The 25,234-nt window shown below is 51.3% G+C and overlaps 1 protein-coding gene across 1 annotated transcript in view; it reads right to left on the bottom strand.

Annotated features, from left to right (window-relative positions):
* Lrp5 (LDL receptor related protein 5) overlaps window positions 1-25,234 on the bottom strand; it is a 106,737-nt gene that overhangs the window by 42,346 nt on the left and 39,157 nt on the right. The window contains exons 5-7 of the mRNA XM_021152534.2: window positions 24,570-24,701; window positions 7,229-7,625; window positions 5,447-5,618 (exon numbers count right to left, since the gene is read on the bottom strand). Of these exons, the coding sequence (XP_021008193.1) occupies window positions 5,447-5,618; window positions 7,229-7,625; window positions 24,570-24,701 (701 nt within the window). The remainder of the gene's footprint in view (window positions 1-5,446; window positions 5,619-7,228; window positions 7,626-24,569; window positions 24,702-25,234) is intronic.

The raw sequence follows: 25,234 nt of genomic DNA, 5'->3' as shown, positions 1-25,234 counted from the left end.
GATGAGGCACGAGTGGGGCCTGGAGTACTTACAGGGCGAGCACTGTGGGAAGGCTTCCTGGGATCTATTAGCAACGTCTGCTAAGGTACTGGGGTAGGCATACAACACAGTTTCAAAGGGCCAGGCCAAACCACAATCTGGGCAGGTTTGTCCCTTCTGGGCACCTCTAGTGATAAATCAAACCCCATGGACCGGCGGTCCTTTCCTTCCTTGTCCATGCTGGCACAGAAGAGCCAAGTCTTCTTCTAGAAAAGGCTATGCTGATTAAAACAAACATTTAGGCTGGGGGTGTGGCTCAGCTGGTACAGTGCACACCTGGCATGATCCCACACACCAACAGCTAGGCTTGGTAGGGCACGCAGATGATCCTAGCACTCAGGAGGTGGAAAGAAGGTCAGGGTCGTTCCCAGCTACATGACGATGTCAAGACCAGCGTGAGCCCCAGAACTCTCCTTTTGTCGGGGTGTTCTTCTTGTTGTTAGTTTTAATTTTTTTTTTTTTTTACTTATTTTATGTATGAGTGCTCTATCTGCATGTACACCTGTGTGCCAGAAGAGGGCATCAGATGCCACCATGTGTTTGCTGGGAATTGAACTCAGAACCTCTGGAAGAGCAGCCAGTGCTCTTAAGCACTAAGCCACCTCCCCAGGCCCCTGTTGTTGCTGTTGTTTTTTAAAGCCACAGGATGAGTGGGACTCTGGTGACCCCTGAAGATCAGCAGTGGCAATGGTGACATCCCAGGCACAGAGAAAAGGATGAGGAAACACACAAGGTAATTACAGACAAGGCTTGGCTGGCCTCCTGAGCAAGGCTGTACTTCTTGCTCATCAGGTGAACAGACAGCAAAAACTACAAGGCAGGTCTAGCACTGAATACTGAACCGCTACAGTTCACAGCAAGAGGTGAAGAGCGGCAGGTAAGACAGTGTAGTTCTGCCGCCTACCGCCAGGGGTCGCCCCCACTCCACCCCATGATCTTTTATTGAATGTCCTTGAATGAGTCCTTGCAGCCCATGGGCCTCAGTCTACTTCTGCATCGGAAAGACCAAACTAATCAGTAGGTAACCCACCCTGGAAATATAATAAAACAAAAGACCAAAGCTGGGCTCCAATCTATAGCCATTCAGAGCTGGAGACCATCAGAGCTGCTGAGAACCAGGTAGGGGCAGGTGCTCGGGGAGGTGTGAAGGGTCTAGGCTGGAGGCTGCAGCTAGGGCTGAGCTAGCTGCCTCAATGGTGTTAAGTGACCAACAGAGGGCAGTAACAGACAGCCTCAGTTCACACAGCCCAGAGTCCATTCTTTTGTTTTGTTTTTCAAGACAGGGTTTCTCTGTGTAACCTTGACTGTGCTGGAATTCCCTCTGTAGACCAGGCTGGCCTCGAACTCAGAAATCTGCCTGCCTCTGCCTCCCTAGTGCATCTGACAACCACTTCCCTGCTAGAGTTCATCCTTATGTTCCCATTACAAGACACACAGGTGGTGCACAGGCCACCAGCTATGGGTTAAACGTCTGGGGGAATGGTTGACCCCCAGCACAATCCATTAGCATGGGGAGCAGAAAGACTCAGGAAGAGCAGGTGAGGGAAGAGAGCGACAAGCAGGGCTCTGGGTTACCTAGTGACTAATTCCACAATACAAGCCAAATTGGGGCTGGGAGAAAATAATCCACACGGGAGGAAAGACACTACTCCAGTGTTAACTTGCCAGAGGTCAGGTCCCTGCACCCTCTTCCTCTGCCCCCATCTCCCTGTGTGTGAGTACGTGCATGTGCCACAGTGTGAGTATTTAAGTCAGAGGAGAATTTGCAGGAATCAGCCCTCACCTTCCATCATGTGGGTTCCAAGGTTCTGAACATAATTATCACAGGCTGGTCACAAGCAACGTCACCTGCTGAGCCATCTTGCTTGCCCCTGTTGTGTTCTTTTTTTTTTTTTCCTTCCTTCCTTCCTTCCTTCCTTCCTTCCTTCCTTCCTTCCTTCCTTCCTTCCTTCCTTCCTTATCTTTCCTGAGATAGGATCTCATATAGCCCAAGCTGGCTTCCAGTTCACCATTTCTGCTCTTCCTGCCTCTGCCTGCTAACACTGGGATCACAGGTGTGCACCACCATGTTTAGCTCATGCATGACAGACAAGCATCCTATCACTCGAGCTACATCCCTAGCCTTATTGATCAAACTAAACTTTGCAAGCATGGTAAAGTGAGCTACAGTAGGAACACACTTTACCTGGATCCATTCTAAAACAGAAAAAGAAGCCCACAGAGAAACTGGGGAAAAAGGGTGGAGGATACCTGGTGGCCACGCCTTGGTTCCCACTCCTGAGCTGCCCTGAAGCAAAATGAGAAGAGGCCAGAGCTTTCCTGGCCAGGTCCAGCCACACCCAGGGTGAGGACAAGATTGGATCTGGGCTAGCACAGTGGCAGAGCTTCCCAGGGGGAACGCCTCTATGTGACTAAGGGGCCACACCTCATGTCATCCTTTAGTAAGGATCACAGGTCCTCTTAGACCCGGAAGAAATGAGAATGGTAGTAAGCAGTTCTTACCTGCTCTAACATGTGGGAATAGAAATTACAGAAATGTCCTATGGTGGCTGTGTGTGTTGTACACGCTAAGGCCATACTCTTGAGCACTAGGAAGTTACAACCCCAGCTCCTCTTTTTAGCATCATGACTAGTTGCCACACATCTGCACAATTAGCTCAGGTGGTCTTCCCTAGACCCTTGAGCCTAAGGAGAGGCTGTCATTCAAGTTTCCCGTGGGACCAATTCTGCAGCTGCCACCTTCCCTGGGGTCACACACTTCCAAGAATTCCCAAACCAGGCAGGATTGGGCTGGGGGGGGGGGTGGTGGAATTCAGAGAACATCCCATTCTGACCCAAAGGAGGGCACAGACCCAAGCAGAGTTCAGGAAACTCCAGACCCAGGGATGCTGGGGCCAAAAGAAGATCCCAGAGATGGGTTTTCTAGGATGGGGAGCAGCCTGCATGGGACAGAAAGCATGGCCAGCTTGGTGGCTGTCACAGTGGCTGGTCTCAAGAGGACAGAGGCAGTGGGCCGAGTTCAGCAACTTGAGATTCTACTTGGATTGGTGCAGAGAGAAGGAAAACGCCTAATGTGAACCTATGGCTTACACGGGGGGTGGGGGGGGGGGGAATCAGCAAGCAGAGAATTCAGACTCTCAAAGGCTTCTGACAGGATCATGAACTACTGCATCCACTGTGAAGAGTTTAATGGTCCCTGGTAAATCATACTTTAAATGCCACCTGACTTGCAATCCCTCTACCAGACATACACTCAAGGGAAGGAAGAAACTGTATTCCCACAAAAAATGTGTGCATGAATAGACAGAAATCTCATTCCTGACAGATGGACAAGAGCAAAGGACTGAGAAGATACTGCAAGGCGTGTCCCATAAGCAGTCATGTGACTGGCTACAGAAGAGGAGAAAGTGTTTGTGCACGGGACAGCATAGAGCCTGAATATGGTTATGTTCCCAACAAAGCCAGACAGACATAAAAGGTACATCGAGAAGTCTAGTTATAGGAAGTATACCAAGAAAACCAAGTCACGGAGACAGAAAGGTGAAGAGTGTCCCCAGAGGCTGGGGACCAGAAGCATGGGCAGTGGCTATGACTAAACCTACTAAAGGCCACTCTGCTGGGAGCACAGAGCAACAGCTACATGGTCCAGCATCTCTGGGTGCCAGGTATCCCTGTCAGGCTCCCATTGGCAGCTAGGGTACCAAAGCCTCCTTAGCTGTCTGGAGGAAGAGACTGGCTTCGGCTTACTTTGTTCAGGAGACAGGCATTTTGAAGTTCATGAGCAACAAGATGGTTTCTTTCAAAACAGAGACTATCAATAGGGAAGCCCATGATAAACAAGGCAGCTCCCGCTGTCCCCAAGAGAAGGACAGCACCCTATTCTGACCCTCAGCTCATCTCCCCAGCACTGAGGATGCCTGTTCCCCAGGAAAACAGTTTCAGACAGTCTCTTCTCTTGGAAGCCACCCATATCAGGCCACTCCAGAACCATAAAGAGTGTCCTCAGCGGTGGTCTCAACAAATCGTGGTAGCCACAAACAAGGAGCAAGAAGTTATCAGAAAAAGCGGGAAGATGTCCACCCCGAGGAGAGTAAAGAAGTACTCATGATGCTGACAGGTCACCAGGCACTGAGGTCCCATCAGAAGTACCCGAGGGGCTCTGCTGAAGACACACAGGCACTGACGAACAAGGTGCTGCTCAGGGAACCTGGACTGTCAGCCCCACCACCAGCTGCTGTGGTACAAGGCTGCCACACTCATCGTACAGCCATGGCTGCAACAGATCTACTTCCTAAGCGGCATGGAGGATACCCGAGGACCCGGTAGTTTCTGGTTGTTTTGTTCCGAGACAGGATCCTACTATGTAGCCCGAGAAGACCTAGGATTCACCATGTAACTCAGCTGATCTCAAATTTATACCAATCCTCCTGCCTCCTACTTTAAAGCCAGCACGGACCTCCCCGAGGCCTCTCAGACTGTGGGAATGAGACATTAGAAACCATTTTTTAAGAGATTACATATTTAATTTGATTTTTAAACTTTAAAAATTTTTTCTTTGTGTGTGTGTGTATATGTATGTATGTATGTATGTATGTATGTATGTATGTGAGAAACAGACAGACAGACATGCATATGCAGCACAGCTCATGTGTAGAGGCTAAAACAAAGTCGCAGGAGTTGATCCTGCTTCCAGCATGTGGGTTCCAAGAATAGAACTCCCAGCAGCCACATTCCCCCACTGAACAATTCCCATAAACCATTTTGTTTTTCTTTTTAAGATGGGGCTCAGTGTGCAGCCCTGGCTAGCCTGGAACTTACTATTTAGACAAGGCTGGCCTCAATCTCACAAAAGATCTGTCCGTCTGCCTCTTCTTTCCATGTGCTAGAATTAAAGACGTGTGTAACAGTACCCCTTTTGCTTGTTTTGGGGGAGCAGTTGTTGGTTGTTTTGGTTTTTGTTCTTTGTTTTCTGAGACAATATCCTAATATCCCAGGTGATCAAATTCACTATGCAGTCAAGGACACGACTCCCAATCCTCCTGCCTCCACCTCCACCTCGTGAGTGCTAAGATTATAGGCATGTGCTACCCCACATGTGTGGTACTGGAGACTGAACCCAGGACTCCTCCACACATGCTAGGTAAGCACTCTACCAAACAAGTCATATGCCCAACCCCCTCACAATTTCCTCGAGGACTCTCTTTGGCCATTACAGCAGGGCGCAGCCACCCACTGATGCCCATGGCAAACATAGGATGGGGTGAAGGGCATCCAGGCCTGGCCTCTGCATGAAACTCCGGGCTTCAGAGCAACACTAAAGAATCTGGTTCCATGATGCCACTCTACAGGGTGGCTTCTTACACTTGTGTACTCCTCCATGCACATCTGTGCCTGGGGCCTCACTCACCTCGATTTTATCAGTTTTGGCATCCCCCCAGTACAGCTTGCCCTCCTGCAGGTCCAGGGCCAGTCCGTTGGGCCACCCAAGGGAGGTGTTCACCAGGACATGCCGATCTCTCCCATCTAGGTTGGCGCATTCAATTTTGGGGTTCTCCCCCCAGTCTGTCCAGTACATGAGGCTAGAGAAAAAGCAAACGGCCATGAGAGTGTCTATTCTGCCCTTGCTACACCCCAATTCTGAGGGACACACCTACCCTAGCCTGTTAGCCTACAGCTCAATAGGAACATCAGAGCACCCCCACAGCACAGGACTACACAGAGCTGCCAGGGGGTGGCAGGTTCAGCTCCCACCCCTAGGAGGATTCTGAAAGTGACCCTGTAGATCATCTGGGGCACCCTTGTCCCTGATCTGTTTGCAAGAGTCCAGAACAGCAGGAGGAAGGCAGCAGGGAGCCTTCTAGAAACAGAAGCAAAGCTCCCATATGCTCAGGATGGTGACCCCAGAAAAATTTGGAGGCAGAGGGCAGAAGTTTTAATTCAAGAAAATCCAGGCCACTGTGGACTCAGGGCAGAGCCTCGCCTCCTGATACCTCTGACCTGCCTTCTGGCCCCCTGTGTAGGAAACACTCTTCCTTCTTGGGACCTGGGATCAGACACACGTCACTTGCCATCCCATTCCCCTGGATCCTCAGGCTCAGAAGTCACAGGCTGGGAAGGGGCCTGGCATCTGCTTCAGTTCACACACGAGACCTCTGTGGCCATGGGGCTGTGACCTCACTGAGTTCTGGTGGCGTAGCTGGGAGTAGATCCTTAAGCTTCCCGACTTGAGCTGACCACCGAACCCCTGCTTCCTCACCCACAGCTTCAAATGACCCCAGTGCTGCTTGTCACCATCTTCTTTGGGGACAACCCTGCACTCTGGCCATTACCACGGAGCAAATTCTTCTGCTACTATTGGGCCCAAGGTCACTAAAGAGCAGCAGAGAACCTTCCCCCACACTCCACACTAACTGCTGCTCCCACTTCTGGACCTCTACATATAACCCCTTCAAACTCTCTAGCTTACAAGGCCCCACAGTGGACTGCACCACAAGCCTGGGGCAGAGCCCACAGGTAGGCAGATACAGCACTGGCGCCAGCACTTGTAGGCATCTGCAGCTCCTGCTGTGCTCCAGCTCGTCACCACAACAGGGAACACACTTGTGCTTTCAGTGTTCAGAAGACTGTAGCCAGCACTCCTGTCCAGCCCTGCCCCTCAGACACAGGTTCACACCCTGTACTAAGTAGAGACTCTCCCCGCCCCACCCAGCATCACCCCCAGAGTTCTGTGGCACCCTCCCCATCAGGGTCTGGTCAGTTAAAGTTCTAGCTCAGGAGCCCTGCTCACCACCGGGCACAGATGCTGGGGTCAGAGGCTCCACCTTAGCCATGCCCACTTGGCATTCATATGGGTTTCCAGAGATCCAAGCTTATCCTCGTATCTGCACAGCAAGCACTTAACTGCTCAGTGACCTCTCTAGCCCCTTCCAGTTCTTCGGTGGTTTTAGTCTGTCCATTTTCACTAAGAGTCATCATGGGTCCTTATGGTTGTTTGCCCAGCCCTCGGGCTTTCTCACCATTGCCCCATGGCCTGGCCCTGAGCTCCTCTAAGTCCGGTCTAAGGCCAACTGCAGCCGCAGCACTACAAGCCCTTTGAGAAATGCTCATTTTAGACCAGTCCTGACTCTGCATATCTCAGATGATGGGCAGCGAGGACTATCCCAGAGCCCACCTGTCGTCGCAGCCTTACCCCATCACAGGGTGCAACACAATGGCCCGAGGTTCGTCCAGGTCCTCAGATACCAGGATCTTTCGGGAGGTGCCGTTGAGGCGAGTCACCTCGATTCTGTCAGTGCCTGTATCTGTCCAGTAGAGGTTCCGGGCGACCCAGTCCACAGCAATGCCATCGGGGTCATTGATCTCAGTGTTCACAAGTGTCTGCGCACCTGAGCCATCCAGGTACGCCCTGCGGATAGCCCGCACCTCATCGTCGGTCCAGTACACGTAGCCCTCCAGGGGATCGTAGTCGATGGCAATGGCGTGCCGGATGTCGCCCACCTGCAGCACTATGTCTGTGAAGTCAGGGGTGTCCAGAGAGATCCTCCTCAGGTCTGTCCTCCGAGCCAGCAGCAGCACTTCCTCAGCCCCTGTGGGGATACAAGCTGTGAGGTCAGAGGTCTATCGCTGTAGCTGAGGCAGGCCCGAGAGCCTGGGCCGGCAGTGGCGCTTACAGGCATGGCTCAGCCAGGACCACAACAGAGGCTGCAGGGGCTCTGTGGGCCTGACACTGTATTTTCCTGTTTCACAGGAGATAACACTGAAGCACTGAGAGGTTGAATAACCAGCTGGAAGCCCTCGGGCAGGCCATCTGGCTTCCACCTGTGTGTGAGAGCCTCTGCCACTTGTCCCTCTCCTGACCACGAGCCCATCTCTACAAAAACAATCCCTCTGGAGGCACAGGGCTCCAGACCCCAACTGCCGATCCCTCTGTTCTTCTCCAAACACTAGGCATCCCTGTCTTGCTCTGTCACCCAGCTCCCTGACAGGGATGGACATCTGTGTCAAGTAAGTTCTGTCAAGCACAGCACTGGGATGGAGGGAGCCCGGCTCTAAAGCTCAGAGGCTCCCCAGATGCCTGCCGCAGAAACACTAACACAAAATGTAGGACCACTTGACACACCAGGTGACTGAGGCAGAGACCAAAAGCAAGAGAGCCAAGCCACCTGAGCCCAGCCCGGACGCTCCAGTTCCTTCTACAGTGGCCTAGACCCAGTGGGCACTGTGGGCTCTGCAGACCAGGGTCTCACAGGAGATAAGCAAGGACTACACTTCCAATACATCTCAGAGCCACTGTGAGTTGTCAAAAATCAACATGGCACTGGACACTGAGAGCCTGAGGGCAGAAGCTGTGAAACCTGTTTCCATGGGACCTTGGGCACAGTTCTGAGAGCCTCAGGCACATCAGCAGGCCTGCTCTTTCTTGGCCCAGGACTGCCGTCTCTAACCACCTGGCTGCTTGGTGAGGTTCAGACTTTTACAGGTAGGTTCGGGGGCTATGTGGCCACTGCAGTCTCTTCTGAACCAGCAGTGTGCCCCTCACATGTTCCACCCCAGGGCCCAAGAGTCAGTACTAAAAGGCCTGGCATGGTGGTGCGCATCCTTACTTCCAGCATTTGGGAGACAGAGGCAGGTGGATCTCTGAGTTCCAGGTCCTCCCAAGCCTACTGGGGCCAAGCCAGAGCTTCCTCCCAGAGCTGCATCACTGTTAGTCATCCCTTCCAGCCCTTGATGCTCTCTAGATCCACAGAACCAAGGTCAGGGCCAGTGATGAATTCTGGCATCCCAAGGCTATCCACCTTCAGTTAAGAAGCCTTTTGCAGCAGGGAAAGTGCTGGGACCTCCCTCACTTGTGAGCCTCCAAGCCAACAGCCTGTTGTCAGTCATGCCTGACCATGTAGCCCCCTAGCAGTAGGCAGCTGCCTACACTCAAGCTGGCTTGCTCGAGGTCCTCTCAAAGGTCAGGACACTTGCGCTGATTCCTCCACCAAGGAAGAAGTCACAGCAGCTTCCTCTTCAAGGCTGGGGAAACTGAGGTACCAGGAGGAGAAATAATAGTTGTGAGAGACCCTTGACCCAAATCCAGGCTGCCTGCAAAGGTGCATGCTGGGAGGGAAGAGAGGAGCAGAACTTGGAATTTCAACCTTTTCCTCCTCTGGCTCCATTCTCAACAAATTCAGTTAACCTCTGCCCTGTGCAGGGGCTGACAATGTCCTCATCCCACAGTCTCGTAGGGACGGCTATGTGGCCTTTTATACAGTGCTGAGCCCAGAACAAGGGTCAACCCTGCCCGAGGAGACACAGCCCTGGGGCTGAAACTTCCTGGTGTGAGCATCGGGCAGGGCTCCGACTCACTGGGCTTGTTTCTCCAGGCCAAATGCACCTGGGACACTTCCTGGCTCTAATACTGAGCCAGGAGTCAGGAGGCTTAGTCAACATGATAGATAAGAGATGTAAGCTCAGGAAGGGACCGAGGGCACTAACTGTCAGGGTCTCTGTGTGGGACAGGCAGTATGTATGTGCCAACTGTCCCCTGGCTTCACACAGTGCTCCCACTTCAGGAAGCTCTAATCCCCAGTGGAAACCCCCAAACCATATCGAAACCCGTTGTGCTAATCCTGCCCCATAATCCTAAGGTAGTCACCCATATAAGGCACATTTTCACATCAGGTAGGATTATGCCAGGAACCTGGTGCACAGAGAGGCCAAGCTCCTGGCTGAAGGGCACACAGCAGCAAGTGGGAACATAAGATCCCTTAAGCCAACTAGGAGTGAGTATAAGAGGCTTGAACTCACTCAGGCCAGCTCAGCCAGACCAGCAGTTTCTATTTATAGGTAGCAACCTTAGCCCAGGCCGAGACCAGCTATGGCTAAGAAAGAGGTAGAAAAAGCAGACTCAGGAGTCCCTTCACACCCCCAGGGTGACAAAGCAGAGACCATAAAGTGAACAAGACCAACAAAGAACCCACAATTTCAAAGTGTAGCCATGAAAAAGAAGTGGGGAGTAGGGAAGGGTGAGGGGAGGGGCTGTGGGGGTGTGAGGGTGTGAGGGCTACTCTCTGCCATCACAAGGGAGAGTCCAATAGAGTGTCCTCAAGCTACACACAGGCCCAAGCCCTCTAAGAGCGAAATCAGCACAAGGCCCTAAAGAAGAGTCATCAATGGGGACTCTTCCTAGCCACCCTGAGAAAGACTGTGAGTTAATTCTTGGTGACTACAGCAGTAATTCACAGCTGAGCTAAACCCAGGGCTGTCAAGCAACTCCGTCATGGTGAGCAGGGGGTCCTCTGGAACCCCACTGCTGCACGCATTTTGGAGCATTTTTACTTTTACAGAGAAAAATACAGAAACCACATCAGGGACACTGAGACAGGACCACAGCCCAGCCTTGCACACAGGTATAACAGGCTTCCAGGACTCATAATAGAAGGCTCTAGCCAAAGCCCAGGCTAGGAAGGGGCAGCTGCAAGGAGCCTCTCACCAAATGTTTGCCAAGGCTGGTGGTGCCCATGGCTGATCTCTGAGAAGGATCTTTAAAAGTAAGGCTAGGGGGCTGGCAAGATGGCTCAGTGGGTAAGAACACTGCTCTTCCGAAGGTCCTGAGTTCAAATCTCAGCAACCACATGGTGGCTCACAACTACCCGTAATGAGATCTGATGCCCTCTTCTGGTGTATCTGAAGTCAGCGACAGTGTACTTACAATAATAAATAAATCTTTAAAAAAAAAAAAAAAAAGTAGGCTAGGGCCAGTTGTGGTGGCACATGCCTTTAATCCCAGCACTTGGGAGGCAGAGGCAGGCGAATTTCTGAGTTCGAGGTCAGCCTGGTCTACAAAGTGAGTTCCAGGACATCCAGGGCTACACAGAGAAACCCTGTCTCAAAAAAACCAAAAAAAAAAAAAAAAAAAAAAGTAAGGCTAGGGGCGGGAGAGATGGCTCAACAGCTAAGAGCACTGGCTGCTCTTCCAGAGATCCTGAGTTCAATTCCCAGCAACCACATGGTGGCTCATAACTATCTATAATGGGATCCGATGCCCTCTTCTGGTATGCAGGCATACATGCAAATAAAGCACTCATACACATAAATAAATAACAAATAAAAAATTTTTAAGTGCGGTCATAACGTAAGTGTAGGCCTGGAGTAGTCAGGGGGACAAGGGACAATGCTAGCATAAAGAAGACAGGCCTGCCTACTGCTTGGTGCCTGCAAAACCAGTAAATGATGCCTGTTTAAAACATCATGGAGGGCTGGTGAGATGGCTCAGTGGTTAAGAGTGCCGACTGCTCTTCCGAAGGTCCTAAGTTCAAATCCCAGAAACCACATGGTGGCTCACAACCATCCCTAACGAAATCTGATGCCCTCTTCTGGAGTGTCTGAAGACAGTTACAGTGTACTAACATATAATAAATAAATAAATCTTTAAAAAAAAAACAAAAAACAAACATCATGGAAACAAACAGTTTAGAAACTAAAAGTTTGAGTAAATACTTGATTTTTTTAAAATTTCTTTCTTCCTTTCTTCCTTTCTTTTCTTCTCTTTGTCTCTCTCTGTGCATGTGTAGAACAGAAGCAACCTTGGGTTCCAAGGATCTAACTGAGGTGGTCAAAATTGGTGGCAAGGCCCTTTACCAAAAATGAAGCCTTGCCCTCTCCTGAAGCACTGACAGACATTGGACCTAGCTGTGTGGACAGACACCTGGCTTTTTTCTCTATTTCACCCAGGAACACACAGGTAGGGCCAGGGACCAGGCACAGGCCCTAAACCTGTGACTTTACCAAGATAAGTTTATTCCTTCCCTTATCTGGGGTTCCGAAGTCAAGAGTCAAGGTGTGGGTGCAGCAGGGCTAGCTCCCTCCCTGGGCTCTAAGGGAGGGTCCTTCCTGCCTCCTTCAGTTCCTGATATTGCCGGAAATACTTGGCGTTCCTTGGTTCATTGCCAACCACTCTGATCCGTGCCTCCAGCTTCACACAGCCGACTGCACTGTGTGTCTCTACGGTCTTTCTCACAGGAGGGCACTGCTCTGTGGACCCACCAAATCCACCATGCCTCCACTTTGTTTGATTACCTCAAGAAAGGCATGGTGTCCAAACTGGATCTCATACACAAGATGTTGGGCTAAGAGGTTTCAAAAGGAGGCTCAGGGCAATGCTGGAAGGCAGAGACCCTAAGCAGAAGGGACAGCTGGGCAGTGAGCAGTGGTTACTCTGAAGCACGGTGGACAGTACATGCTGTTAAGTATATGCTGGGACCAGCATCCTCACTATGCAGGGAGAGCCATCCCATAGGCCACACTCTGCTAAGGACCCGCCACACACAGGGCACTAGGCAGCTCCAAACCCAGCCTGTCCTTAAGAAAGCCACAAGCAAATAGCATGCTGTGTGTGCAGTGCAGCAGAATTCCAACCACAGACGCAGACAGCCAGACAGACTGCAACACTCAGATAAAAGCCTGGAAGGAAAGAAGCTGAAAGGGCTACAGGGCTGATCTGAGGTTCTCTAACAAGGGGGCAAAGGTTTTCCATGAGGAACTGGGTGACCGGGAAGAGCCAAACACCTCAGGGAAAGAATCTAGTCACAGCACTGAAACAAGAGGGCAAGACTGCGTACACACACACACACACACACACACACACACACACACCGCCACATTTAGAAACACAGACATCTGAAGCTTTCTTCATTCTACAGGTCATAGCGCATAATTCTGATTTTCCTATTATCTGTGTAAAAAAGCATATGTCATTCTGAGCCCTCAGGCTGGGGGGCGACCTGCAGTGAGCACCGTGGCCATGCCTGGGGTCAGCGAGACAGCACAGTGCTGAGCAAGCCTAAAGAAAGTCCAGTTCCTGGAACCCATTTAAACGTGAGTGGAGAGAACAGAGCTGTCCCATGACCTTCACATGGTGCCAGGGTACACATGGGCGCACATGAGGCAGTGGGCTGCTCACAGATAGCCTGGTCTCCAGCCAAGCAAAGGTCTGGAACCCCGGGGACCCAATGGGTGGTGATTCCCACCTACATGGGAAGGTGTTCAATCATGTCTCCTTGACTCCTGTTGAAGTTACTGCCCCCAAAGCCCCTCAGGAGAGGTATGTGACTATCAGTCATGCAGATAAAGCCCCAGCGGTGTCTGGGATGCCCCAGGCTGAGAACCTGCTACCTAGGACTGCCCCTTGTCTAGCATGGCTGGCTGGGTCCGTAGCTTCCCACAGCCAGACACCCACCCCGGGCCCCGTGGAAAGTGAGTGGCAGTCCTCCCGCGTCCACCTGCCCAAAGCAACAGAACTCTGGCGGGACGCAGGTTTTCTCCTACTCCCTTTATTCCCCCATGCCCCCTGCCCTGCGGGCCCACATGCACATACAATAATCAAACAAAAAGGAGAAGCTGGAGAGAGGGCTCAGTGGCTATGAGCACGTGCTGGTACTGCAGAGGACTTAGATCAGTGCCCTGAACCCACATGGTGATCACCATGATCAGGAACTCCATTTCCGGGGTCCTGATGCTCTGTCTAACTTCCATCATCACCACACACACGGGGTGCACACACACGCAGACAAACACATAACATAAGGTCTTTTGCTTAATAAGGAAAAAAAGGAAGGGAGGGAAGAGGAGGGGAGGGGAGGGGAGGTCACAGTCAAGAACTATGAAAACAAGTGGCCTCTAGTGACTGGCACCTCGATGGAGTGCTAGGAAAGTCTATTTGAGATCTAGTGTATCACAGCTTCTTCAAGCATTGCAGCCAGCCCAGGCTTTCTGGAAAGCAGGTTAGAACCATCTGCCCCCTGAGCACAGCCCAAAGCCTGTTCTGTAGTGCACAGACACAAATCCTGACACATAGCTCCAGAAGAGAAAAAAAACAAAAAACAAAAAAACCCAACACCTGAAAGGAGAACCTGCTAGCAGGCCAGACATCCCACAGTACACAAGGAGGAAGAGAGGCAGGGAAGGGGTTCATTTTATATCTCAGGGGGCATTCATGCTTAAAGGTGTTTACAGAGACACAGAACATCAGGCCCTGGAGAAGACTTAATGATATAGAAAATGCTCTTGAACTATAAGAAGCAACGCTTGCGTCTGCACGTACACTGTGAACAAATACGCATTTGGACTGTGCATGGGGAAAGTGAAAATCATGGCAGCCAGATGGCTCAGTGGGTAAAGGTGTCCGCCACCAAGCCTGCTAACCTCGTACAAGCTCTGGGACCCTAGTGGTGGCCAGGACCAGCGCCTTTGAGTTGCTCGCTGACCTCCACATGTACACACAACATAAATAAAATAATAAATAGATACCCAATAAACACTTGTTGGAGAAAAAGTGGAAAACATGTAGACCTGTTACAAGCAGCTTCAGCCAGATGAATTCTGGGTCATTTAAATGTTGCTAATTATCAGGCTAGAGAAAAGACTCACAGCAGTTAAGAGCATTGGCTGCTCTTACAGAAGACCTGGGTTCAGTACCAAGCACCCACACGGTGGCTCACAAACACCCGGAGCTCCAGTTCCAGGGAATCTGACCCCTCCTGAACTCTGAAAGCACCAGGCATGCACATGGTACACACACGTGTAAGAAAAGCACTCACACACATACATAATACTTTAAATTTCTTTCCTGGTTTACATTGACGGTTTCCTTTCTGAGGTAAACAGAATTTTTTCCTTTTATGAGGAAGGCGGTTTCTGAACTGGGGTCAGGTGTAGACCGGGAAGAGTTTCAGACTAGGAGGGATGCGACCAGGGTGCATTGCAACCAGGGTGCAAGGCTTCTTCCCTGGAGCCGGAACTGAGGACAGGAGGCTTTGGCTTCTGGGGTCTCAGTATGGTAAAGGGAAGAACAGGGTAAAAGGCAGGATGGAGCCGAAACTCCAATCCACCTGCAGGTGTGGCCCAGACTTGTCAGCCACCTTTGCAGGAGCCTGGGTGGTGTGGGCACTGAAAAACTAATCTCTCCACGGAAAAGGGTTTTTTTTCCCCTCCCTACAACAAGAAAACTAATAATCTTTCCTTGGGAATATGGCAAGACCCAATTAATACAAGAAAGAAGGCAGGGATCCCAGGCAGAGCCCTTGCCACCTCACAGCCATGGGGGACAGCCCAACCCTCCCACACAGTCTACCACAATCCCAAGGTACCAAGCTGCGCCTAAAGGGCCCAGCCCCTCTGTGAGGCTGCACACACCTGGGAGGCATCCATGACCTCTGTGGCTCTGCCCTGCCAACTCCTTTCTCCTCAAGACCAAAAGCTAAGATCCAGCCCTTCTCTGTCCCCATGACTCCTGCCCCGGTCTCCTCCTCAGCTTCCCCCAGAGCAGGCATGGCCAGCTTCTTCCTTAGCTCTAAGGCTGAGGCTGCGTGGGCAGTGCAGTGACTGAGCAGATCTCCACTCACTCTGCAGCCCGAGAGAGAGAGAGAGAGAGAGAGAGAGAGAGAGAGAGAGAGAGAGACCATAAACAGCCTGGCCCTGCCTGGCCTTGCGGCTTCCCGGCTGGCAGGTAGCCAAGAGCTTTGTGTTTTTTTAGCAATTGATTAAGTTTCTCCACTGCCCCCTTAGGGGGAAAGTGGTTAGACTAATGCCAAGAAGTACGTTGGCCTGGGAAACCCTGCCTAATGACCACAGGGTCACAGGCCCAAAGGAAGTGGCCAGAGCTGTCTTGGGCTCTGCTCCTAATATGAGACCCAAGTGAGTGCCTGAATGGCTCACCTGGAACAGACCAACAGGCATGTGAGGAAGGCTGAGCTCATGAGGAATGGCCCCACAGACACCAGGCCTGAGTTCTGGGCTGAGAGTATAACTCCCAACAAAGTCACTTGCTGTCCAGCACAGAGTGAAGTCAGAGCCAATCTTAGGCCTCTCCCAGGTGTGCTCCTTCCTCTTCCATCTCTTGTCACTATATGCCTCTGCTTTCCCTCTCCACCATGACCCTCAGGCCACTGAGCAGGTACTCACACCAGCAGTCTGGTTCAGTAGTCAGTGTAAGCTCCAAGGCCTGATGTCAGTGACCACCTACATTCTCTACCAAACAGCCTTGAACAAGCTGCTTGACCTGAAACTCGAGTGGAAAAAGTTCTCCATCAAAGCTGGGAAGAGCTGGGAACATATCGGAAAGCTCCTATCTCAGCCCCAGCACAGGCCTCCAAACACTGAGGCAATGGACACTCCTCCCTGTGATCTCCCTAATGAAGATCACAGGTGACACAGAAAGAATGGCTTTAAGCCTGGGCAAATTAAAGGTTGGGGCAGAGGGCTAGGAGACTCCAACCCAGCTGGTGAGGTCGCTAAAGAAGGCTACACCTCACCGTGCCACGTTCTTCATGGTCAGCTCAACAGGACTGGGAATCACCTGGGAGACACATCTCTGGGTGTGTTGTGAGAGTGTTTCCAAAGAGGCTTAGCAGAGGAGAGAAGACCCACCCTGAATACGGCAGCACCATCCCATAGACGGGTCTCAGCCAGTAAAGTAAGTTCCAGCATTCACCCACTTCCTGGCTGCAATGCGGCAGTGGCCTCACAGCCCTGCAGCCGTCCGTCCCACCGTCCGTCCCCATCACGATGGGCTGGGCCCTTGAGCTGGGAGCCAGAATAAACCAAACCCTCCTTTGTGTTGCTGTTGTCCAGCATCTGTCACAGTGACAAGGAAAGGTCTAGTACACACAGCTCTGGGCTCAAGGCTCAGTTCTTAAAAAAAAAAAGTCTGTTTAGAGCGGCAGGACACTCGTGCTGAGAACTGACCTGAGTGAGGTTATCCATCCATCAGTGTCAACCCCTGAGCCATCCCTCTAGCCACAGCCATTGGTCACACACTGTCCTGCAGCTCCTAGAGCTGCCTAAGGCTTAATGAACATCTGTGTGCTCTGCATCAGGAGTCTACAGAAGGGAGCCCCAGGAAGGGTATGTAGAATAGGCTGTGAGCTGAGTGCCCCAGCTGTGGTCCCATCAGCAGCTGTGAGCAAGCTCTCTCACTTTTGTGCGTGGCCCCCCATCTGAGAAGCATAACCACTCCAAAGACCCTCAAGCAGCTCCAGGAAGAAGTGAGCGAAGGCTGAGACCTATGCCATGGCAGCCATCTCCACCCTGAGGGGACACTACTACTACCATCCATGGTGGCTGGCTGGAGTCCAAATAATTGACTACACTTGACTATGTGAAAACATCATTTTTCTTTAGGTCGAAGATGACTATCAGCAGCCCATATGGCTCACAGAAACCATGTGGTTGGTGCACATCTGTAATCGTAGTAGCACGCTCGAGGCAGAGGCAGGAAGACCATCACAAGCTTGAGGTCAGCCTGATCTCATAAAATCAAAATAAATAAATTTAAACACAGCTGAAAAGTTCAGAGGCAGGACTCAGGTGGCATTCCTAAGTGGATAAAGCACAAACCCAGACTTCACAGGCACATGAGGAGGCCCTAGGAAACCATATGCTGCCACACCATGTCTCTGAGGGAGGTAGAGAGGAGAAAGCTGGCCCCACTAGATGCATCCCAGCTAGCTGCTAAAGATTGCAGACAACCAGAGAACCTCAGCTCTGGCCACCACACTTAAGTATGTATCCAGCTTCCTGGGCCCTGACCCTGGTCCCCTGGGAAGCTACAAGTGAGGGAGCTAAATCCAGTTGTCCTTCACAGCAGCGATGGAAGCATAACCTAAGCACACGCCATCCCTCAGAGGAGACATAGAGCCAAGGAGACATGGCATTAAAGCAGGCCTCTGAAGGCAAGCTTGGAGCAATGGCCAACCAGGGAAGCCCAGGAGAAGTGTGTGTGGGGTGGGAGTAGGTCCAGGCAACATGGCCAGAAAGGAAACAAGAGGTACAAGATGCACAGAGACTGGAGGCCAAAAGGAGCTGGAACCTATACACTTCTCTAAGACAAGCAGGAGGTCCAAGTGTCAGCTGAGTACCCTGGACCTGACAAGACTCCTTCTAAGTGGTGGAGATCAGAATACAGGGAATCGCATGCTCAGAGAAAGTGTGTGAGAGTGTGTGGTGTGTGTGTGTGTGTGTGTGTTTGGGGTGGGGGTTCCTCTGGACAGCTTAGAGGGCTCTCCAGGACCCTACCAACTCACAACTGCTCTCCAGAGACAAAGGAGCCTCAGGTAACCAGGCTGGAGTTGGGAGTGAGCTACAGGAGTGAGGGGAGCATGAAGCAAGAGGTGGTCGGTCTGTGGAAGACACCTCACACTGCTTACCACAGCCAGAAAGCATCAACTGGTAGCCAGCCTGTGCCCTAACCCCAAGGAAAGCTTTCCTTTCTAAGAATATGGCCTGTGCCCTGCCTCCCAGGGGGATGAGAGGTAGGAGCCCAGAGGCCCTTTCTGAGTGATGAAAACAGTCTCTCACTGGGGTGGCAGTTACACACACGTATCAACTGTCAGAACTGATCTGACCCAACACTCACAAAATGAGTGTTCTGATGCACTTACACCTCAGTTACACAGACGCACAACACGATAGCATACAGGCTTACCACGCAGTCTCCTGGACCATGAGATCCAATTTTCTTGCTATTAAAAATTCACGGTCCATGGCTGAGAACAGCAGCTGCCTTCTGTTTGCAAAGTCAATGCCAATCAAGGCTGCGGTGCAGACTCCCCCACAGGACCTCCTTTCTTTTCCCTTTGACCTACTTCCCTGATAAGTGACTAGCCAGCCAGACTCTGGGAACAAACACACCCATTATTCTTGGCCCTGGCTGAGGGCTGCCTGCCCATCTGGCTAATCTGTCCGGGTGGGTGGGTGGAAAGATGGATGGACGGATGGATGGATGGATGACTGGATATGAGGGTTAGTCAAAGTAGCTCCAGTTGTCCCTACTACCCATCAGACCCAACAGTGAGGCCCTCTGTTCTTTCAGCAGCCCCAACCCAGACTATCCCTGACAGTTAAGCATCTGTTAAAACTACATCTTGAAGGAGTGGAGGGAGGGGGGTACCCAATCCATGCCCATCCTGTAACTTGCTAGGCCTTGTCCAGACGACCCACAGCAATAGGTCCAGTGGCCAGCTTTGCCTGGCCAGAGTCCTCTGGTCTGATAATTTGTGGCCTACAAAGTAGGATACGTGTTGTTAAGTCACTGTCCCAAAGTCTAGGTGACAAAAACCAGAGCACCAGGGCGAAGGGTCCACAAAGAGCAGGACTTGGAGACGCTAACAGTGACGGAGCTGCAGGCTGCGGAGGACAGACAGTGGTGGCGACTCCCAAATAAGGCCCCTGCTACTGCTGTTTTTAGACCATTCCACATAATTGGAAAAACATGGGGGAAACCAAAGCCAGCTGCCTGTGGAGGCTGCTCCAGAGGGGGCAGGGAGGGAGGCTGGCCCAGGCCAAGCACACAGGACTCTCAGCTTCCAGCTTCCTAGGGCTGACAGTCACCCTAATCTATGGAAATCCACAACACAGCCACTCCAGGCCTCACAGCTCGGCTGAGCTGAAGGGAGCAGGCTACTTGCTCTGCTGGTCTCACTACAGCCACCTCAGAAGAGCTGGAGGGACAGAAAGCAGAGACCTGAAGGCCAAGGTCCCCCTGCCCACAGAGCCTCGGGACCCAAATGCTCCTGAGCTCAAAGGACAGGCATGCCGTCTGTGCTTGCACAACCAGTGTGAGAAGTTATTTTAACATGATGGCACATGCCTGTAATCTCAGTATTTGAGAAGCAGGGTCAGAAGAAATGAACGTGAGTCCAGCCTGGGCTACACAGGCTAGCCTAGGCTATACAGAAGATCTTTATTTCTTTTAAAAGAAGAGAGGCTTAATGAGCTGTGGAGATGGTTCAGTGTGTGCCTTGTTCTGTGTGAGAAGTGGAGTTTAGGCCTCCAGAACCTATATAAAAATTCCAGGCAGCTGTAGTAGCCCTAAAACTTAGGAGGCAGACTGGGTCCCCAGACCAAGCTAGCTATCTAGTCTAGATGAATCATGGATTCAGATGAGAAATCTGCCTCAATACAGAAAGAAGAGAGTGACATATTAAAATACTATGTCAAATGGTGGCCTCCATATGCAATCCCATCCAATCTCCAGTTATCTAAGGAGGTGGTCTGCTCTCCTCACCTCACAGAGAGGGAGGAAGTGGCTCAGGATCTTGAGGGAATGGCCACACAAGCATCTGACTCTTCGGCCCCCAGTTTATGGGACGCTTCCCACTCTCCCATCAACTGGGGTCCTGATAGGGATAGCACCTCAGGCCATACTTCAAGGAAGACTCCAAGCTGGTTTTCATTTGCTCAAACTGAGATCAGAGCAGGACTCTCTCGTCTCCGGCTCCATGAAGTGAAGTCCAGGAATCCAGCAGTCATGGGAAGAGGGGGAGCTGTGGTAGTGGCTGCCACCTACTCTGTGTCCACCTAGAGCAGACTCAGTCGCACTCCAGCCTGCTCCATCAGGCCTGTCAGTGGCTACGATGCCTATTGTGTCACAGAAGTCCAGTGACAGCCTGGCCACCGTCCCTGCCCTAGGTCAACACTGGCCCTGAAGCCATAAAAATGGGAAGCAAGTATACTCAGAATCCCCAAGATAAACACACACTTCTGCAGCAGGTCACCAGCCTGTCTGTGTACTTTCTGAGATCTCTCCAGCCCGGCCACCACAACCTGGCACCAGCTAGCCTTGGCATCAACTCGATTCCAAACGTCTGGGAAGAATTGTTCTCTTGGTCTCAAGAGTGTCCGCCTGGTTCCCAGATCAAGTTCAAATTCAAGTCCAGTTCCTACTTGCCAAGTGGTCAGTCCTTCCTCCAACCACTCCAGAGTGCTGCTCTTGCTTCCTCGCTGCAGAGAAAGGAACCGGAGCCCAAGGAGGCTGAGTCTGTCTCAAAGAAGAGAGCCAGGACACAGACTCAAGCCTAGTATGCTGGCTAGGAGAGGCTGAAGGTAGCCAGGGAGTTTCCTTTAACACCAGGGAGAAACTTGGATCCTGGTGAGAGCAAGACATGCTACCTATCCCCGGTCCCCATCGTCTCCATACCCATTACTTCCAAAGCAGCTCCCTCTGGGAAAGCCATGACCTCTCCCCAACACATTCTTGCTCCAAATCTTCCTCTCCTTTTCCCTATGGATCTGCCTTCTGGGCAGGGCGAGCTACTCATCTGGCTTTCCCTTATGGGACTGTTTCCCCCATTTGGCCTCAAATGGATAACACTAGAAATCTCATAGATGCCACAGACACAAGGAGATCCTTAGGTAGCCCCTGGCCACTCCCACCTCTTTTCTTTTCTTTTTTCTTTTTCTCTGTATAACCCTGGCTCTCCTGGAACTCACTTTGTAGACCAGGCAGGCCTCGAACTCAGAAATCTGCCTGCCTCTGCTGGGATTAAAGGCGTGCGCCACCACGCCCGGTCCAACCTACTTCTGGATCCTTGATTCTTTCTCTACCCTAGCAGCCTAGGAACTGTCCAAGGGATGAGGACACAGAGGAAGTGCAGAAGGAGGCAAGGCTAGGAATTCCCGCCTTGCAGAAAACATCAGTCTCTCAGTCCCATTCTGGGGCACAAAAACTAGGGTCATCCCGAGAAAAGGGAACTTCAGTTGAGAAAACTGTCTCCACTATTGAAACGCTGGGCCCTAAACTGGGTGTCTTTTTCACACCCCTCCTCTCAAAACGCAGAGATCTCTGTAGACAAGGAGGCAGAAAGACTGTAGGAGCCAGATATGGCGCAAACAGCACTCTCCAGACCTGACAGGTAAGATGCACACGAGCTGATGGCACATGAGCAGACAAGTCAGACAGAATCCCAGCACAGAGAAGGAGGAGCAGGCGTGAGGCCCACCCTAGCAAGAAGCTCATTGCAACTGAGAGGTTATGGGGAAGAGAAAGTCGGGTTTCTTCATGGAGTAACACTGGATATATTAACCGCTTGCCAGGGAAGCCCGCAAGCTCAGGAGTAGTTGGCCAATACAAATCAGACTCAATAGTCGTGTGTGTGTGTGTGTGTGTGTGTGTGTGTGTGTGTGTGTGAGTGAGTGTGCTATTTTGTTTTTAACAGAAAGAGAAAATATGCAGTCGGATAGGTAGGAAGATGGGGGACCCTAGGAAGAGTTACAAGAAGAGAAATGTTATCAAAATGTATAAGATTCTCAACACGTAAATAAGATTTTTTAAAGTAGAGAAAAATGTATGGAGCCTTTCCTTAATGACTGGTGTGGGAGGGCCCAGTGCCCTGTGGCCAGTTCCATCCCTGGGCACGCTGTCCTCAGTTATCTAAGAAAGCAGGCTGAGGAAGCACGAGGTGCCTCTGCCTCGGTTCCTGGCCTCATTTCCGTCCCGTCAGGATGGACTATGGCCTGTAAGACAAATGAACCCTTCCTCTCTAAGCTGCTTTTGATAGTGGTGTTTATCCCAGCCATAGAAACCTAGCCAGACACACACCTTTTCTCTCATCTGGAGACATCTCCCTCCTTTTAACACAATACTACAGTCAGGGCATCTTCAGCCAAAGTGGAAAAGGTATGGATTTAGCATACAGAAGTCCACTGACTACAGCAGTGTCCTCAGCCTCTCGCAGACTCCCACCACAGGAGGACTCTGGGTGACAAATGCTTTGTCCTGTGCGCTCGGCATTCTCCGACAAGTCTTCCTAGGAGTGCCTTTCACAGCTAGTGGAGACAGGATTCTTAGGAAAGTGGAACCTGTGACCCCTGGACATCTGAGTCACTGAGGAACCTGGCTCACAGGAAGGCCAGGGCCGGCTGCTCATCCTGACCTCTGATAACACAGGCACCTACAATCTAAGTCCACACTGCAGAGCACAGCAGGGGCCAGGAAACCCTCAGAGGCACACCCGAAGCCTGAACCACAGCTGGAGCTGAGCAAGGACATCCCTTCAACCCCACACACTGACATCAGGAGACAGCCTCGAGGAAGCAGCTGCTTAGACCAGGCAATATGGAAGGCAGCCGCCTCCCTGACCTTTCCCTGTGGGAGATGGCCAATGGTGAGGGAAGCAGGCTCTGTCCCCAGAAAAAAACAAAGGAGAACCAGCCTCAGGATGGCTGCGCTCCTCATAGGACCTGATAAGACAAGCCTCAGAGTCAAGCCGGAGAACTATCCTCTAGGTCCGCAGGTACTGGAAGGGGCTACCCAAGGCACCACAGCAGAAGACCATTTCCTGGAGGTGAGAATGCTGACTACACCAGGAACCCAGAAGCAATCAGTGATGAAAAGCGAGGCCTGAGCCGAAAGTTGTGTGAAGCAAGCAGTGAAATCAGAGGGCCAACACCTTGGAGCTCAAGGCTCAGGAGAGTCTCTGGCGGATTTCCATGACTCTCAAGGCTCAGGAGAGTCTCGGGCAGATTTCCATGATTCTCAAGGCTCAGGAAGTGGAGGCAGGCAGATTTCCATGATTTTCAAGCCAGTCTAGTTTACATAACGAATTCCAGGACAGGCAGAGCTACATAGTGAGACCCTGACTTAAAACCAACAGCACGGGGCTGGAGAGATGGCTCAGTGGGTAAGAGCACCCGACTGCTCTTCCGAAGGTCCAGAGTTCAAATCCCAGCAACCACATGGTGGCTCACAACCATTCGTAACGAGATCTGACTCCCTCTTCTGGAGTGTCTGAAGACAGCTACAGTGTACTTACATACATATAAATAAATAAATCTTTAAAAAACAACAACAACAACAACACGGGCTGGCAAGATGGCTCAGCAAGTAAGAGCACTGACTGCTCTTCTGAAGGTTCTGAGCTCAAATCCCAGCAGCCACATGGTGGCTCACAACCACCCGTAATGAGATCTGATTCTTCCAGGGTGTCTGAAGACAGCCACGATGTACTTATTTATAATAATAAATAAATCTTTAAAAAAAACCCAGATATTGGCCCACAAAGCCAAGAATTTGAAAGAGAATAAGGATTGATATATGGAAAGGTTTAGAGGAGGAAAGAGAAAAGGAAATTATGTAATTATGTTATAATATAAAAGAAAAAGAAAAAATATATTCAAAAAGGAGGGAAACCGGCTCTCTGAGTCAGAAAGAAAACTTTCAACAAGGGCTGATCTGGGACCTCCATTTGCATAGAAGCGTTAACAGAGAGGTAAGACTTGAGGCAACTGAAACACAAGAAGAAAAATAAACGACACAGATGCAGGGAAGCCAAACCAAAACCACGTCTGTACTCAGTATAGTGGCTGCTGCGCTCCAGAGGGCAAAACTGAAACAGACCAGGAAAGCTCAGGGGGCTCCACACTGCGGGTTAGCTCCCTGGGCAGTGCCCACTAATGCCCCCATCCTTTCCCTTTTACAGTTAAGAGCGTTTGGATAAAAACTCAGCACAGCAAACTTTCAGGGTGTGGCCATATGTTGACATGCTCAGCACTCTGAAGGCACTACTAAGCCAGGATATCATTGTTTTGATGAGGGAATCCACGACTCCCAAACTCAGCTCAGAGCTGATGGTGAACCCAGCGTCAGAGTTGTCACTAAATCGAGTAGACCCTTGTGAAGAGGCTGCCATGATTGTCACTTTAGCTGGTGACAGCCCCCACCACCAGGCCAGGCCCCACCTGTTCCTGCCAGTGCCAATGTTCCACCTCACCTGCCTTACACGTCTTGCCATTGTCCTGCAACTGCACGCCAGTGGGGCAGGCACAGGAGTAGAAAGGATCCCTCGGGGACAGCAGGCACAAGTGGGAGCAGCCGCCGTTGTCCTCCTCGCATGGCGTGTGGACTGGTGGGGACAGGACAGGACAGGATAGAAGGAAGTTGCAGTACAAGCTGTGAGCTCACCACTGCCCAGCCACTCCCTCCCACAGGGGCTGGCATCCTTCCACATCCCATGTATCCTACAGGACAACTGTCAGGTGCCCCTCCAGCCCTACACCATGACTCGTCCTCCTAGTCTTACCTAACCGCAGACCACCCCACGTGAAGGGACCTTCAGCCTCAGCAGCAGTTCTGTAATTTCTCAGAAACCATCCCAGACCTGCCCTGCCCCTGCAGGGAACATTCCCCGCGCTAAGCTTTCTCCAACAAGAAGATAAACTTTCAAAGGATGCTACTTTCCCCAGGAAAGTCACCAGCCATGCTTCCATGGAAATCCTCAGGACCACTTCGGCAGCCATGCCTGGGAACCCTGGGTTAGTGGACTCCTGAGCACACCCTGTCTCTTTAATCTGCCTGGACCCTGCAGACTCAGTCCACATGGGGTTACTACATTTAGGCCCCTCCCCCAGGCTCTTCTGTGACCAATGTACAGCTGAA

This window comes from Mus caroli, unplaced genomic scaffold, assembly GCF_978045245.1.
Source record: "Mus caroli unplaced genomic scaffold, Mus_caroli_1 scaffold_20, whole genome shotgun sequence".
In the NCBI taxonomy this organism is placed as follows: domain Eukaryota; kingdom Metazoa; phylum Chordata; class Mammalia; order Rodentia; family Muridae; genus Mus; species Mus caroli.
The sequence above is the reverse complement of the archived record's forward strand: the minus strand, read 5'-3'. Positions and strand labels throughout refer to the sequence as shown.